The following is a 17045-nucleotide window of genomic DNA, read 5'->3' as shown; positions in this document are numbered from 1 at the left end:
ATACACAATGAAACCTTGTCTCAAAAAAAAAAAAAAAAAAAGTTCAGCAGGGCAGTGGTGGCGCACGCCTTTAATCCCAGCACTCGGGAAGCAGAGGCAGGCGAATCTCTGTGAGTTCGAGGCCAGCCTGGGCTACCAAGTGAGTTCCAGGAAAAGGCGCAAAGCTATACAGAGAAACCCTGTCTTTAAAAAAAGAAGTTCATATAACTAGGAGATAAAAATAATCAACCAGGACACAAGAGGCTAATGATGTCAGGCTTGAATTCATGAGTATGTGGAAGGTGCTCAAAAGACAACACCAAGAAAGTTCCAGCTGCTCCACCCCCATGTTCTCACCTCAGATCCCCAGGAAAGAAAAGCTGGTCCAGAGGGGGTGGTTTTAGTCCTGTGCTGTGAGACGGTCTGTATGTCAAATTGCTCTGATTGGTCAATAAATAAAACACTGATTGGCCAGTGGCCAGGCAGGAAGTAGATGGGACAAGGAGAGAGGAGAATTGTGGGAAGCAGAAGGCTGAGGCGGAGAAACACTGCAGCCACCGCCATGACCAGCAGCATGTGAAGACGCCGGTAAGCCACCAGCCACGTGGCAAGGTATAGATTTATGGAAATGGATTAATTTAAGCTATAAGAACAGTTAGCAAGAAACCTGCCACGGCCATACAGTTTGTAAGCAATATAAGTCTCTGTGTTTACTTGGTTGGGTCTGAGCGGCTGTGGGACTGGCGGGTGACAAAGATTTGTCCTGACTGTGGGCAAAGCAGGAAAACTCTAGCTACAGTCCTGGGTCAATTATTCTTGCTTATTCCATAAAATTTGAAAACCTTAAAATTATCTTGCTCATATCACACCAAGTCCTGGCTTGGATGTTTCATTTCTTGTATTTTGATTCTATTGTTCATAGGTTTTATAATCACAACTAAAAGAAAAATCCACACACCTTATCTACCCTATATTTGGCAAAGAATGTGTGGATGGGTCCTCCTAACTAGGGTCTAGAGTGATAGACTACCCACCCCTTATAGGACTTGGATGGGTTATGGGGTTTCTGTGAAGCTTTTCTGTTCTCTTATGGCAGGCCAGGTAGATCCAGAAGGATACCTGAACACAGGAACATAGAGCTACATGGAAAGCAACTAGGAGTTTGAAGCTACTTTCAGCCCTTCCTCAGAACCACACTCGATCCTAGTCCAAATCGGCTGCACCTTCAGAACTGAGGGAAGTTGGTATCAAACACTGATCCTTTCTTTCAAGCAGTGCCTTCTTTCCGTGGTCATATTTTACTTAACTATTTGATACATTGTTACAGTATTCACACTTTATTGATAACATCTGTCACTGGCTTCTGTTGATTACAGAGAAATTCTGTTGGTGATGGTGTGACCTCTCTCTACTTTGCTAGGTTCTTATTTTCTAAGCAGTTTTTGCCAAAAGCCAAGTCACGACTCTGCCTGGCTCCTCCATCAGAAATGAAATTACAAGGGAAAATAAAAAGTGAATGTTTTTGGATGTTAGGAAATTGGGGGTGGGGCAGAGACCTCACTACATTTTTAAGTTCCTTCTCCCCAAGTTAAGATCCAGCCTCAGTTGCTGCTTCGTGGGCAGCCAGCTCTGTACATCATGGCAATGCAACAATGGCTCCCGGGAGCCAGAGCCACCTGGGCTCCTTTCTAATACAAGGGAACAAAGAACAGCAAATGGTGACACCCCATGGAAGTTCAGGCATTTTGTGACTCCCATCTAGTAAAATCCAAAACTTAATTGTCACTCACTGAAGTTTGATTACTTGAGAATACCTTTTTATTGAGTACCTAAAAAGTCATGTAATAAGCATCCCTTTAATACAAACTGCAAAAAAGAAGTAAGACTTTATAGAGAATAATGTCTTTGGAAGTGCAAGAACTGGTTTTTTTTTTTCCTTTTATTTAATTTTACAATACCATTCAGTTCTACATATCAGCCACAGGTTCCCCTGTTTTCCCCCCTCCCACTCCCTTCCCTCCCCCCCAGCTCACCCCCCATTCCCACCTCCTCCAAGGCAAAGCCTCCCCCGAGGACTGCGATCAACCTGGTAGACTCAGTCCAGGCAGGTCCAGTCCCCTCTTCCCAGACTGAGCCAAGCATCCCTGCATAAGCTCCAGGTTTCAAACAGCCAACTCATGCAATGAGCACAGGACTCGGTCCCACTTCCTAGTTGCCTCCCAAACAGATCAAGCCAATCAACTGTCACACCTATTCAGAGGGCCTGATCCAGCTGGGGGCCCCTCAGCCTTTGAAGAACTGGGTTTTTTATTCAGGTCTAGGTTGGGTTTCATTCTCTGAGTCTTGGTTTTATCATCTATAAAATTAAGGCAATGATAACACCCACATATAAATTTTAATATGTTGTTTTGAAAAAGAATCAAATGAGATAAGTATGTCAAAACGTTGGAGTTAGGGAGTGGCTCCGTTGCATAATGCTTGCCTAGAACACGGGCAGCCCTGGATTAAATCCCCAGCATTGGAGGAAAAACAGTACTGTAACCCTTAAAGATGTAGGCTCTTCCAATGTTCTTAGAGAACCTGCATCTCTGTGTCCAGGGTCCTATGAGGTCCTGGGAACCCCTTGAAGCCAATATACTTGGTTTGTAGCCAGTTTCTTTCAAGAAGCTACTGACTTTGTTATCTCCATCTACAAGTGGCACTAATGCTTACTGGGCACATAGTAGGAACCAAATCAATGCTTATTGATCAATATATTGGTAGACAAAAAAAATGTTTCCCTGCTTCATGCCCACCATAATGTGCAGTTTTGTTATTTCTTGACTTCTTCTAATTAAAATTGTTTTAAAAAAATCTTCTTTCAGACACTCATGTGCCCTAAAAGAAGTTGATGTTAGTTATGAATCCTGAATAACTCCTAAAATGTGTCCTTTCAAAATAGTGTCAACCTCCAACTTCACCAAGAAAAACAACCCTTTAAAATTCTAAGCAAATCAGCCTAATTCAGTCACATCCAACTCAAAGAAATCAATGACTGCTTACAAATTTTTTCAGCAACCAGGCCAGAAAAGAAAGAAAACCAGAGAATAACAGGCCTCTGCATGGCCAAATAAGGCTTCACAAAGCTCACTTCATTAGAAACTACTGGAAAAGCTACAAAGCCTAGACAGCCTTTCTGAGCCCTGCCGCAAATTGCCCACTTTGAACACAACAATATCTTCCCTTGTTCTTGCCATCTTGTGTGTTGATTTTCTGGATCTACCAGCATGAAATTGGGAGATCCAGCCAGGAACCACGGGAACAAACAGGTGTTCCCTTTGGCATCAGGCCTTTTCTGAATACCCATTATGATAAACTTCTTACCTGTGAGGCTTGCTCATGCAACTGTGACAGCTTCTATCCCAGCCTCTGATATGCTGCAATTGAAAAAAAAAAAAAAAAAAAAAAAAAAAAAAAAAAAAAAGATGAAATACAATGCTTTAAAACATACCTACTAAAGGATTATAGGCATGGTGGGTCATGGCTATAATCCAAATCCTCTTGATGCTGAGGCAGAAGACAGTGAATGTGAGGCCAGTCTGGGTTACATGGTGAAATGGTTCAAATGTTCTGATCCTAAATAAAAAGCCTCACTTTTGACCTCTCTCTGTCTCTCTCTGTCTCTGTCTCTCTTTCTCTTTCTCTCTCTCTCTCTCTCTCTCTCTCTCTCTCTCTCTCTCTCTGTGTGTGTGTGTATTATTCAAACAAGGCTGATAAAACAGCTTAATTTGTGAAGCACTTACTATATAAACATGAGGCCTTGAACTTTCATCCTCAATTCCTATGCAAAGGAAAGACAAACTTAGGCCCTCTTGGACCACTCCCGTAATCCCATCATTGAGGAAGTAGAGACAGAGGATTTCTAGGACTCACTAGCCAGTCGATCCAGTCAAATGATTAGCTCCAGATTCAGTGAGAGAGACTGTCTCAAAAATAAAGTAGAGTAGCAACTGAGGAGGACACTCAGTGCATGCACATAAACAAAAGAAATGTCAAAAATTTCTTAGCACAATGGAGCTTTATCTATTCAGTATCCTAGCCAACAATTATCAACTCCATATCATAACATTTCTAAGTTCAGTCAATTAACAAATATTCAGTACATACATAGTTCATTTTATTATTATTATTTAAGTTTTTAAAAATGAGGCTAAATTAGCAAAATCCTGGCACTGTTAGAACTGAGATCTAACAGCAGTAAATGCTGTGGCAGGAGAAAGAGCAGCAGACAGCTAAACAATTCAGGAGAACTTCTCTAAAGGAAATGAACTAAGATGAGCCTTGAGGAACAAATAGGAGCTAGCCCAGAGAAAGGGGAAGAGGGGTAAACTGAGAAAGGTCCAACAACTGAAGGAGATGAGGGTGATACAAAAAAGAAAGAAAGAAGTCAAAGTACCTTTATTTGCAGATGATATAGTTTTATACATAAAAGACCCTAAAATTATGCCAAGAAACATGCATACTTGATAAGCACACGTATAGCTGATCAGCAAAGTAGCAAGATACAATATTAGTATGCAAAAATCAGTAGCTTTCCTGAACAAATGACAAGCATATTGAGAAAAAAATTGGACAAATAGTACCTTTCACAGTAGCCTCAAAAACAAACAAACAAACAAAAAAGCAAAACAAAACCTTAGGATAACTCTAATCAAATGAAAAACTTGGATAATTAAAAACTCTAAGATGTTGAAAAAGAAATTAAAGAAGGCATCAGAAGATAGAAATATTCGAATGTTCATGGATTGGTACAATTAATACAGTGAAAATGGCCATCCTACCAAAAGCAATCTATGGATTCAATGCAATCCCGATAAAAATTCCAACACAATTCTTCGCAAAAATTGAAAAAAAAATCTTCAAGTTCATATAAAAACACAAAACACCCAGGATAGCTTTAAAAAAAATCCTGAATAATAAAAGAATTGTTGGAGGCATCACCACCCCAGATTTCAACTTCTATTACAGAGTCATAGTAATAAAAACACCATAGTATTGGCATAAAAACAGACCCCTTGATCAATGGATTTAAATTAAAGACCCAGACATAATTCACACACCCATGATCACCTAATTTTTGACAAAGAAACCAAGACACTGGAGAAAAGGCAGCATCTTCAACAAATGGTACAGGTCAAACAGGACAGCTTGTAGAAGAATGCAAATAGAACCATATTTATCACCTTGAACAAAACTCAAATAAATCAAGGACCTCAGCTTGAGACCAGAAATCCTGGATCTGAAAAAAAAGAAGGTGGGGAGTGGGCTCAAACTCAATGGCACAGGAAAGAACTTTCTGAATTGGGACACTAATATAGCACAGACATTAAGACCAACAATCAATAAAGCTGAAAAGCTTCTGTGTGGTAAAGGACACCATCATTGCTGGTGGGAGAGCAAACGGGTACGGCCACTATGGAAACCAGTGTGGAGGTTCTTAAGGAAGCTGAGAATCATTCTACCTCAAGAACCAGTTATACTACTCTTTGGCATATACCCAAAGGATTCTACATTTTACTATAGAAATACTTGCTCATCCATGTTCATTGCTGCCCTATTCATGATAGCCAGAAAATGGAAATAGCCTAGATGTTCATCAACTGGTAAATGGGTAATGAAAATGTGGTGCATTTACACAATGGGATATTATTCAGCTTTAAAAAAAAAAGTGAAATTTGCAGGTAAATGGATTGAGCTAGGAAAAAATTCATTCTGTGAGGTAACCCAGATCCCCAAACACAAATAGTGCATGTTTTCTTTTGTGTTAGATTTTAAGTTTTTGGTTTATGGCTACAATCCAGATAACCACAGCAGTTAGATAGGTACCTAGTAAGGGATCAGGGGCAGGAAAGGCTCTCCCAAGGAAGGGGAAATACAATTTAGTATTACAGAAAGATAAAAGGGCAACTAAGAGGATTAAATGGGAGAGGAGGGTAAAGGAGGGAATAGGTGGAAGGACAACTAACTAAAGGCCATTTGAAAACCTATTAGTTCTTGACTACACATCAGATATCAGATGATAGGTTAGTGTGAGACTCTTGTCACCACAGATAGGCCAGTTTTCCCCAGGTGAGGGATTTATACCCTTTCCTTGGTCTATAGTGTTTGATAAATTCTTGGGCCTGGTTTTTCTGATATGAATATATATCATTGAATATATATATATATATGTGTGTGTGTGTGTGTGTGTGTGTGTGTGTGTGTGAATATGTATTCAATGTGCTTGTACCTACATTTTCACTCAATCCTCCCCTCGCCCTACTCTCCAGGGGCCCAGTGACTTTCAATACTGCATATATATAAATATATTCTGCATATATAGAATATATGCATACATATAGAATACTGCATATATTCTAAATATATAAATATGACCTGTTCAGTCCATATAATATTACTTGTATGTATGTGACTAAACATGCCCTGAACAAGGATGATACCAACAGACATGCAAACATGAAGAGGGAAAGCTCAAGAGGCCTCAACCCCAGAAAGAGCTATAGGCAACTAAGGAAAACTGAGAGTGGGAGAAATAATCTTCCCCAGGGTTTGTCAGCCCACTCTTGAAACCTCTTGAGCTCTGCTCTTGCTGTAGCCTCTTGTATTCATTCTGTAAAGGAGAGAGAGAGAGAGAGAGAGAGAGAGAGAGAGAGAGAGAGAGAGAGAGAGAGAACGAGAACCATGGGATGTCATTCTATATGCTGTGAATATGTGTTACTCTGATCAGTTGATAATTAAAGCTGTTTGGCCAATGGTGAGGCAGAATAAGGTTAAGCAGGACATTCTAACTAGAGAGGAGAAAAGCAGAGCAGAAGAAGCAAGATGTAAAGTACCAGTAAGCCACAAGCCACGTGGCAAAGCATAGATTTACAGAAATGGGTTAATTTAAGATATAAGAGCTAGCTAGTGAGAAGCTTGAGCCATTAGGCTATATAGTTTGAAAATAGTATAAGCTTCTGTGTGTTTATTTGGGTCTGAGTGGCTGCAGGACTGTGTAGGACACAGGAAAATATCCAGCTATGAGAGAGAGAGAGAGAGAGAGAGAGAGAGAGAGAGAGAGAGAGAGAGAGAGAGAGAGAGAGAGATTAGACTAAGATATCCTGCATCCACCTTGTCCAGGTTACTAAGGTAGGTGGAATTATCTAGCGAATTGTTGCCATTATAACTGTGCCTTGTGGATTTATTGTTATTCAATAAAATCTAATGTTGTGGAAAGACCCAAACTCATTCACCTACATTTCCTACATAATGTACCCATAACACCTCTTTGTTTCCATCTCTTTTAACACTTTTGGATCACATCATTATCATATGTCAAAAATTATTGCGAAAGCAATGGCCTGGTTTCCTCTTTCCCAAGCATGCCTGTTTTTAAGTAACACCAGAGGGAAATTCAGTTTTATGAAATACAGTCATGATCATATTACCTTCCTGACTAAATTTTATCAATGGCTCATTTATAGCTGGACATCTTTCAAGTGCCATAAGGTGATTCAGTATGCTTGTGCATTCCCCACCCCATTCCCCCATCCTCATCAACACTACTTTGTATTAATGATATATTTATATCTCCTTCCTACTAGAATTCTACTTTGAGCTCAAATCTCTCTTGGGGCAAACTTCTTGACATTTCCATTGGAGTGACTCATAGGCATCTCAAAAAAAAACCCATCTTTTGCAATTTCTCCATTTTAGCAAGCCACCCAGCTGTTTAAGGTGTGTGTGGGGGGAACTCTAGAAATTAACTTTAGTTCTTTGACCAGCCTGTTCATTTGATTCACCTAAAGTTCTGCAAATTACACCTCTAAAAGTTGCACCAAATTTATTTTCCACATTTTTACTCACCTTACCTGCCTAGTTCATCATCATCTCTCACCTAGATCAGTGTTAAGCCTCCTTTTTCTCTCTAGCCACCTTTGCTTCACCCCTGCAGTGCAGTCTGGTGCACAGAGTCTCAGCTGCATCCTTTGCTTCACCCCTGCAGTACAGTCTGGTGCGCAGAGTCTCAGCTGCATCATGTCATTTGTTTCCTTTCAGCTTTTTAGCAACTTCCTATTGCTTTTTAAATAAATATAAAATGTAGATGAATTTTAAAAGGTCTTATTAAATAAAAACACAGAGCCAGATATAGGGTTGAAAACCTGAGAGAGTAAGGAAATAGGAAAAGCAACAAGCTAACCTCACCTCACCGGCACCTCAGTCTCCAAAGAGACCTACTTCCTGTATACCCACGCCTATATGCCTTTCTGTTCTATTCTCTTATTGACTCTCTCAGCCCAGCTACATCACTTCCTCTTCCTGCCCCGTTTTGTCACTTCTTGACTGTCTATACAGACCTCAAGACCTCTATGGTTAGTGCTGGGATTAAAGGTGTGTGTCACCATGCTTGGCTCTGTTCCCCAGTGTGACCTTGAACTCACAGAGATCCAGACAGATCCCTGCCTCCCAAGTGATAGGATTAAAGGTGTGTGCTATCATTGCCTGACTTCTATGTTTACTTATAGTGGTTAGCTTTTTCCTCTGATCCTCAGATAAATTTTATTGGGGGACACAGTATATTGGGGGACTCAATACATCACCACACTAAAATCTCCAAATGGTTCACTTACCTGGTTTATTCTACAGAGTTTTTCCTGTCCTCTAATTCACCACACAGTCATGAAAGACGCCCATTTCCTTTCTCACTCACTTTGAATTCCAACCCTTTAAGGAAAAGATATAGAAGACATATAATAAATAGTATTGAAAGAATGACTAAAATAAGGTATGGTGGTATATGTCTATAATACTAGCATTTGGTAGGCCAAGTCAGCAGGGTTCTAAGTATGAGGCTAGCCTAGGCTATGTATGGAGACTTTGTGTTTTAGTCAGTGCTCTATTGATATGAAGAGACACCATGACCATGGCAACTCTTATAAAGGAAAGCGTTTAGTTGGAGATTGTTTACAGTTTCAGAGATTAGGTCATTATCATCATGGTGGGAAGTATAAAGGCACACAGGCAGACATGGTGCTGGAGAAAGAGCTGAGAGCTCTCCATCTGGATACACAGGCAGCAGGAAGAGAGAGTGAACTACTGGGCCTGACTTGAACTTTCAAAACCTCAAAGCCCACCCCCAGTGACATACTTCCTCCAACAGGGCCCTACCTCTTAATCTTTTTAAACAGTACCACTCCCTAACCATTAAAATATACGAACCTATGGAGGCTATTCTTATTCAAACCACCACATCTTGCCATTAAAAAAATGTAGTGAAAGTGTAGTAGCATGAAACACCCCTCTAACCTTCTTATCCAGCCCCTGCTTCTGTGTCTGTTTCAGATATTTCTTTCTACTTCCCTGTGCTATAGTCTGCCTTTCAGCAAATACTGAGAGGAGAATTATACTAGGCAGTGTGTATCTTACAAACGCTTTGTATAATGACAGCATACATCAAAGTGAGAGAACCCAAGAGAGTAAAAACTCAGCGACAGAATGAGCATCAACCTGCTGTGCCCTCCCTTTGTCCTGGTGGACTGCAAGCTCAGGCCTGGAAGAGTTTGTTTGCTCCCCTGCTTGTTCAGATTTCCGAGTCTAGAAGTGGACTCAGGCTTTGCACATCCTAGCAAATGCTCTGTCATTGAGCTTTATCTCCACCCCCTTGCAGTTTAGAGGTGATTTTGTTCATTGCATTATTCATTGAAATAGAAGCGAAGCAACACACAGTTCACAGTCTTAGCCATTTTAATTATGTGATTCAGTGGCATTAGATTCATTTATCATGTTTTATACCCATCACCACTATCTACTTCTAGAACTTTTTTCTTTCCAAACAAACAATAACTTCATTCTCCCTTCTCTTCAGCCCCTAGAAACCTCTGTTTTACTCTCTGTCTCTAAATATACCTGTTCTTGGTACCTCATATGAATGGATTCTTGCAATATATGTCTTCTGTGTCTGGTTTCTTTCACTTAGTAGAAAATGTTCAAGATTCATTCACGTTGCAGCATACCTAAGAATCCTATGCCCTCTCTAGCTAAAAGAATTTTACTTATCCATAGTTCATTTGTTCACTGACTATTTATTGAGTCCTTTATTAAGGGGCACACACTGTTTTGGGTACTATCAAGACAGCAATAAATACAAGAAAGAAGATTCTTACTAATTTCTTTCACAAGTACTTACATATATACATGTAAATATATGTGAGATGTGTGCATGTATGTGATGGAAAGACTTATGCTGAACCAGAACTCTGGCTGGGGGAAGGGGGGTGTGTCATTTAGATGCTGCATGAAGTGCTTGGGACTGATTCTCCTGGAGCCCTAGTCTTGTTGCTAAACCTCCAATAAGCCCCAGGAAGTTGAGAAAATTGACAAGTCTAAAGTCTGAAACAGGACAACAGCTTGCAAATTCAAATAATAACTGATGCTGCAGTCTTGATTCTGAAATTGGCAGGACAGGACAAGCAGGCTGGAAACTCAGTCAGGGTTTCTGTGTTGCAATCTAGAAGCCAAATTCCTTCTGAGGGAGAATCTGTCCTAGGCCTCTTCTGAGCTCTAGTGTTTTGCTAAGAATCTTTTGCATTGCTCGGATTGTAGACACATCACCCTGATCTCTGTCCCCATGCCTATACAGCATTCTCCCTATGTGCAAGAGTAGGTCCACATTTCCACTTTTTATGGAGACCACTCAGCAGGATACTGCCATCCTATTCTGGCATGACCTCACCTTGATTAATAATATTTGCAATAACTCTGCTTCCAAGTAAGGTCTTATCCTAAGGTGCTTGGGGTTCAAATTTCAAGATAAAAACTGGGAAAGGTCAAGTCAGTTGATAACACAAAGTGATCTGTGAATATGAAGAGTTATTGGACAATGAGTTTAAAACAGTGACAACCAAGGGGCTAGAGGTAGGGCTCAGTGGCAGGGCTCTTGTGTAGCCGGTAACAGGTCTGTGTTTAATTTCCAGCATCAAGGTGGGGGGACCTAAACGTTGGTGACATGAGATTGTTTTTACCTGGACAAAAATAATCACGTTGTGGAGATTCTTCCTTGAGAAGCCCACATCTATGCTCCTGGGGCTGCCTTACTCTTTTCTGGGTAAAGTGCTGCTCATCCAATTAAGCCCAGTTTTTGGTCTGTTAAAAAATGTTTTTTTAAATAACATCCACTCTGCTTCAAAAAATAATAATCAGGTTGGCATTTACCTCTCTAGTGAATACTTCAGCAGGAGAAGATGATAGAGATCAAGAGTTTACTTTTGGATGTTGTCTTACTCTGTTTTGATTTCTGTAACAAAATAATCAATATTTACTGGCAACTGAAAAGTCCAGGAGCTTTGTGTCAGTTTCTGCCCTGCATTTAGTGAGAGCCTTCCTGCTGAATCATAGCACAGTAGAGGCATCACATGATGTGATAGAGCCAGTAAACTAGAAAGAGTCCAATGTTGGAATTTAGCCAGTTGAGAAATGCCAGAACCTTCATGATCAGTCATTTTCTGAAGGTCCCTCCTCTGAACACTAGTATACTGGGCGCCAGATTACACATATAGTTTGGTGTGACACATTCAAACCATAGGAGATATGAAAGATGCTCAAACAAAGGCCCACTTTCTCTCCTAAGCCCCTTTCTTGATAACTAATGCTCAGATAAGACCAGCTATCTCCGAAAGAACTGTGAAGAAGGACCTTTGAGTGTTGCCTGTCCTAACTTACATGGACCCTAAGTAGCTCACTTCTGCCTCACTTTACTCTGTCCTCAGGCCTTCCTTCCTCCTCCTCATTATTTCCATTATACAATGCCTCTACAACTTCTCTGCACAGGTTTTCAGCATAAATGCATTTCAAAAGTCGTTAAATACTGTGTGAGGTCAGAACTAATTATGAACTGTAGAAATACTGTTTTAAACCATTGTGCTTCCAGAGTGAACATGAAGATTTTAAGTAAATGCAAATAGAAGTGTGTTATTAATAGTTGAGTGGTCCTTGAATTAATAATAATCTGTGGCTCTATTAACCATGTTGTATTTCAAGCATTACCACTCCATCTGCCCAGTTTATATCAGTGCAGGCAAACTCTGCCTTTCTACTTCTTGGTTGCTGTTTACTGGATCCTTGGGACCTAGAAGAAGGATGATGTTGATGTTTCCAATAGCAGAAAATTTAAAAATACATCATGGCTAAGCCACAGCAAAATAGAATTTTAAACATAAGGTCTTGTACAAAATAGATCACTTCATAAATTTAAAACTAATTTCAAACTGTCTTAGCTGTGATTTTTAACTCTATGGGTGATTACCCTATTTTGGGAAAGGGGTAGTTTAATTTGCCATAGATGTTTCCTTTGTGAAGTGCTATTGTTTAAATGCAAAGAACCTCAGTGTGCCCGGGAACCAGGGAAATATTGTTTACATTGATTTGAGTCTGTCTTTTCCACTGTGCAGAAAGTCATTTTCATGATCTTCAGCAGATGATATAATAATTGGGGAAGTCAATATTCAATCAGTATACAGCCTCTAAGTTGTCTGATCCCTAAAGATCAGTGCTTTCAGGAGTAGGGATTACATGATGATTCCACTGTGTGACTGTTACCTGCACCTCAGATTGACACTCAGGATCTAGTTGAAAAGCAGACAGGGGCATCTGCAGTGCAGGGGGCTGGGGGGCAGACAGGGGGCAGCTGGAGTGGAGAGTCTGGCAGGGTGGGGATGGGCCCTGGGGTTACTCAGACAGCTAAAAGTCTTCTCTGAGATAGCGTTTCTCCGGTCGAATTTTGTGGCTGCAAACAATACTCTGTGGCTCTCTCTGTTCTTGCTGTTGGGGCCTATAGAGCACTACCACCCACACCCACCATACTTACACCTGGGGTCCTACCCAGGCTTCCACAGCAGGAGTTTCAAGACCAAAACTGGTAGCAGGCTAGTCTAGGGAACCCAAATGGTGAGTGTCTCCAGATGAGCAAATGAGCATAAACTTTGTTTCTCTGGGATCTGTTAGAACTTTTATTCTGCCTGAAAACTTCCACAGCTCCCTCAAAAGGGTCTCTGTATTGAAGCAGAGGACCGGAGCAAAATGCCTAATGAAGCATACCCAAGGAAGGGGCTTGAGAGAGACTGGGGAAGACTGGCTGGGAATAGGGGGAGAAAAAGGAGGGTCGGGTTTTCACAAACACTGTGACACCAAACGCCACCGGGGTCTACAAAAGGCCCTAAGCTTCCTCAGTTCCCTTGAAGGCAGTCCAGTGTCGGAAGTGTGCCGGGGCTGCCAGCGTTTTGACTGCATTCTAACTTTCCCTGTGAGTGAGCCAATAGATATGGCTGAGCCTGGGCTCCGTCCAGGTGTAGGTCGCTGGGAAGGAGCCAGCCCTGTTTTAACTTCTTAGCTTCACCTAGTTGCTGGCGTCCTGCACAGGTTGGTGAAGGGTTCTGGGACTGCCCTGTGGCCACTCTGCCCCTGGGGCTCGGGAGCCAGGAGCAGGTGTGACCACGGCCAACGGTCCAGGTAGCTGAGCCCATAAGAACCGCCCAGGCCCCGCTCCTCAGTGCAGCTAAGTGTGTTGGCATGTGCTGGACAACCCCTTCCCACCCACTAACACACACACACACACACACACACACACACACACACACACACACACACACAGCTCAAGAGGGATACATTCACTGCCGCCTCCTAGGGCAAGGCGATCCTTGTTCTCTGGGTGAGGTGGCAGGTCTGAGTTTTCCAAATGACTCACTTGCGCTCCACAGTGAGCTGTTGGCATTTCTCCAGAAACCTCCAGTGCTCATAGTTCCATCCGCAAAAGTAAATGCACCATGGCAGAAGGCAGGAGTGGGGGCCTGTGAGCCTGGAGATTGAAAATTCTAGAATGACCCCATTCCCCGCAAGAAACGGTAGTGAAGGAAAGCGACATTGTGTGTGCTTACACAGAAATGCAAACCCAGATCAACTCCCAAGCATACAAACGACAGGACAAATCAGACAGGGCTCGGCGGCTTCCCACAAAAGGCCTCATGAATGAGAATGGGTTGCTAGGTTTCCCTGCCCCCACCCCCATCCCCCGACAATCCCTTCCCACAAGACTTCCACAGACAAAAGAAAACAGGCTGGCCCTGTGGCTACAGACACTGGGAACCCAGCCAGGCCTGGGAGTGCCCGCGGCCGCTCCCGCATTCAGGACCCTGGAGAGCTCCCGTGCCTAGCCCCTGGGACCTGAGCCCAGCTGTCCTGGCTCTCTCCCCACAGGCGCCCCAACACACTGTCACTGGTATTCTTCGCTTCCTGCCTCCACTTTCATTTTTCTTGGCAACCACTACTCTTTTTTCACAGACAGATTGAAATGTTTTTGTGTTTTGTTTGAGGGAAGTGTTTGGATTGGCAGAGCTAGGTTCCGGTTTGTAGCTACACTAAATGTTAGTGCCCAAGAAGCTAAGAAAAACTTAAACATGGAAGCCTAAAGTAAGTGGTCTTCAAAGAGCACTAAAGCGCAGGGTGGCACGTACCTGGAACCCTGGGGCCCAGGAAGCTGAGGTCAGAGAAGGAAAGAATGACAGCCTGAGCGACTCAGCAAGGCATTGTCTCCGTAAACAAACAAACAAACAAACCACAGATTTTTAAAAAGCAATAAAAACTTATGAGAAATAGTTCTTTTTGGCAGTCCTACTGTATATCTTCTCTCTCTTCCCCTCCCCCTTCCCCTCCTATTCCTCCCCCTTCCCCTCCTCTTCCTCCCTCTTCTCTCCTCCATCTCCTCTTCTTCCCCTCTCCCTCCCCGTCCTCTTCCCCTCCTCCTCATCTTCTCCTTCTCCTCCCCTCTCCCTTCCTCTCCTCTTGTTTGAAAGAGATTTCTCAGGTTCTCATGTAGCTTGTGCTTACCTCAAATTCTCTAAGTCTAGGATGACCTTGCCTCCACCCACCTCCCCAGTGCGAGGCTTACTGACATGCTGGACTAGGGCTAGGTAAGCATCCTACCAAAGAGGTCCATTCACAGCCTTAGCTCCTGTGCATCCTCATTCTCCTACTAAGGCCAGAAGAGTTAAAGTTTAAAGATTCTTTCAAACAAACAAAACAAAACACAAAACAAAGCTAACAAAGGTCTCTCTGCACTCTCTACATAGCTCTGGCTGTCCTGGAACTCGCTATGTAGACCAGGCTGGCCTTGAACTCAGAGAGATCTGCCTGCTCACATGCTGGGATTAAAGTCATGTGCCATTACCTGCCGCTAAAGGTTCTTTTTAAAGACTAACTTCATTCTTCCATTTTTACAAAAGAAGTAGATAAACTCTAAAGTTAAAGTTTTATTCCCACAGTTGGGGATTGTTAGTGGGAGAGCTATTTCTAGGACCCTGTGCTCCTGACTACTACACAAAACATGCCCAAGGACGATATTTTTTAACTTTCCATTGGGGGGGGAGCATGTTTACTTTCACCCTCTTAATGCTTAAGTCTTCTAGGAATTTGTAGAAAATGGAAGAACTCTGAGAACAAGATGTGCACATGGAGTTCAGAAAAGAGACCTGAAGTACGAATGCTTACAAAACGGAACCCTGGTCTCCTCCACTCTACTGAACGCTAAGGCCAACTTGGCCAGCCTTTCCCCACACAGCTTACAGGTCTGGCATTCTTCACCCACCTGCATCTACCATCCATGTCTCACTTAACAGCTACCCCAGTGTGACCTGGTAACCATGTGTATCACTACCTTGGGCAGGTAGTGGTGTATTGGAAAAGAACACGGTGAGAAGGATTCAGATGACAGAAGGAAAGAGGAAGAATTGCAAAAATGAATGTGTGGACATAAACCTTCTTACACAAGCACTCCACGTTGAATATGCATACAGATTCCATTAGGTTGTTAACTGGCAGATTCTGATGAACCAGGCTGGGGTAGGGACACAAGTTTTGCATTTCTATGGAGCGGCTGGATATTGGATATGAGCAACAGCTGCTGGTCCAGGGACCACAGCATTAAACAGCATAGTTTTAAATGCACAGAGAGCAGGGCAATGGTGGCACACGCCTTTAACCCAGCACTCGGGAGGCAAAGCCAGGCGGATCTCTGTGAGTTCGAGGCCAGCCTGGGCTACAGAGTGAGTAGCAAAGCTACACAGAGAAAGCCTGTCTCGAAAAACCAAGAAAGGGGCGGGGGTGGAAGGAGGCTCTAACCTCGCTCTTTTTCTTTTGCTTTCACCGACCTTCTCTTGAACCCCCAAAGTAAATTCTCAAAATGCTTCAGCAAGCTGTCTCAAGTAGGTGAGTGAACACGATACTAATGATGTGCTGGGTTTGTTTCTCTCGTTTCCCCACACCCTTCCCGTCGTCCTCCCTGCACAGCTCCCAGACTCTCCAGCAGTCCAGACGCTGCTCCACCACCTTTCTAGCCTGCTCAGCAGCTTCATGCTATTCTTTAAGGATCTTCTGCGGCGACCCCCTCCCACGGCTTGCCTGCGACGCTGGGACTTCTCCCCTCAGCTTCCCGCCTGGCCGGGTGCCTGTCTCTCTCCAGTGACCCGCCGTCTCCTGCTCCTGCTTGTGGCCTCAATGGCATTGCCAGGCCGACCTCCGAGGGGTCGTCGTCTGAAGCTGGCAAGTCCAAACCCAGAGCCCAGAGAAGACGCCTGCACTAGGAAGAGTTCGCCTGAGTCTGTGAGTACTAGGGACTCCACCAAACCTATCCTCTGCCTTCTGCGGCCCCAGCCTTTCCCACTCGTTCTAACCCCGACTGACCCAACCCAGTCGGCACAACGCTGGGCACACTGGGCTCCCTGACACTCCCACATCCGCGGAGGCACTAGAAAGCTACTTTCTACCAAACCACTCATTTCCTTTGTACAGTTCCTAAAAGTGGGAGGAAGCCCTCTGACGCCTCCGAGGATCTTTTCCAAGTGTGGTTGCAGCTCCTTCCCAGGAGCCTCCCCAGGCATCCCAGCGTGTCGCCACCGCCCACAGCCAGGTTGGCGCACCCACTCTTCTGCCCTCTCTGCGGGAGAGGGAGGAAATGACGTGATGTTATTTTTGTGTCAGGTCACTTTGCTGCTTCAGGTTAG

General features: G+C 43.2%; 1 protein-coding gene across 1 annotated transcript in view; it reads left to right on the top strand.

Annotated features, from left to right (window-relative positions):
- Window positions 1-17045, top strand: part of Rgs20 (regulator of G protein signaling 20) — a 130648-nt gene that overhangs the window by 15903 nt on the left and 97700 nt on the right. Inside the window, exon 3 of the mRNA XM_028893660.2 lies at window positions 16323-16644. Coding sequence (XP_028749493.1) covers window positions 16323-16644 — 322 coding nt within the window. The remainder of the gene's footprint in view (window positions 1-16322; window positions 16645-17045) is intronic.

This window comes from Peromyscus leucopus, chromosome 2 (assembly GCF_004664715.2).
Source record: "Peromyscus leucopus breed LL Stock chromosome 2, UCI_PerLeu_2.1, whole genome shotgun sequence".
Lineage (NCBI taxonomy): Eukaryota > Metazoa > Chordata > Mammalia > Rodentia > Cricetidae > Peromyscus > Peromyscus leucopus.
The sequence above is the reverse complement of the archived record's forward strand: the minus strand, read 5'-3'. Positions and strand labels throughout refer to the sequence as shown.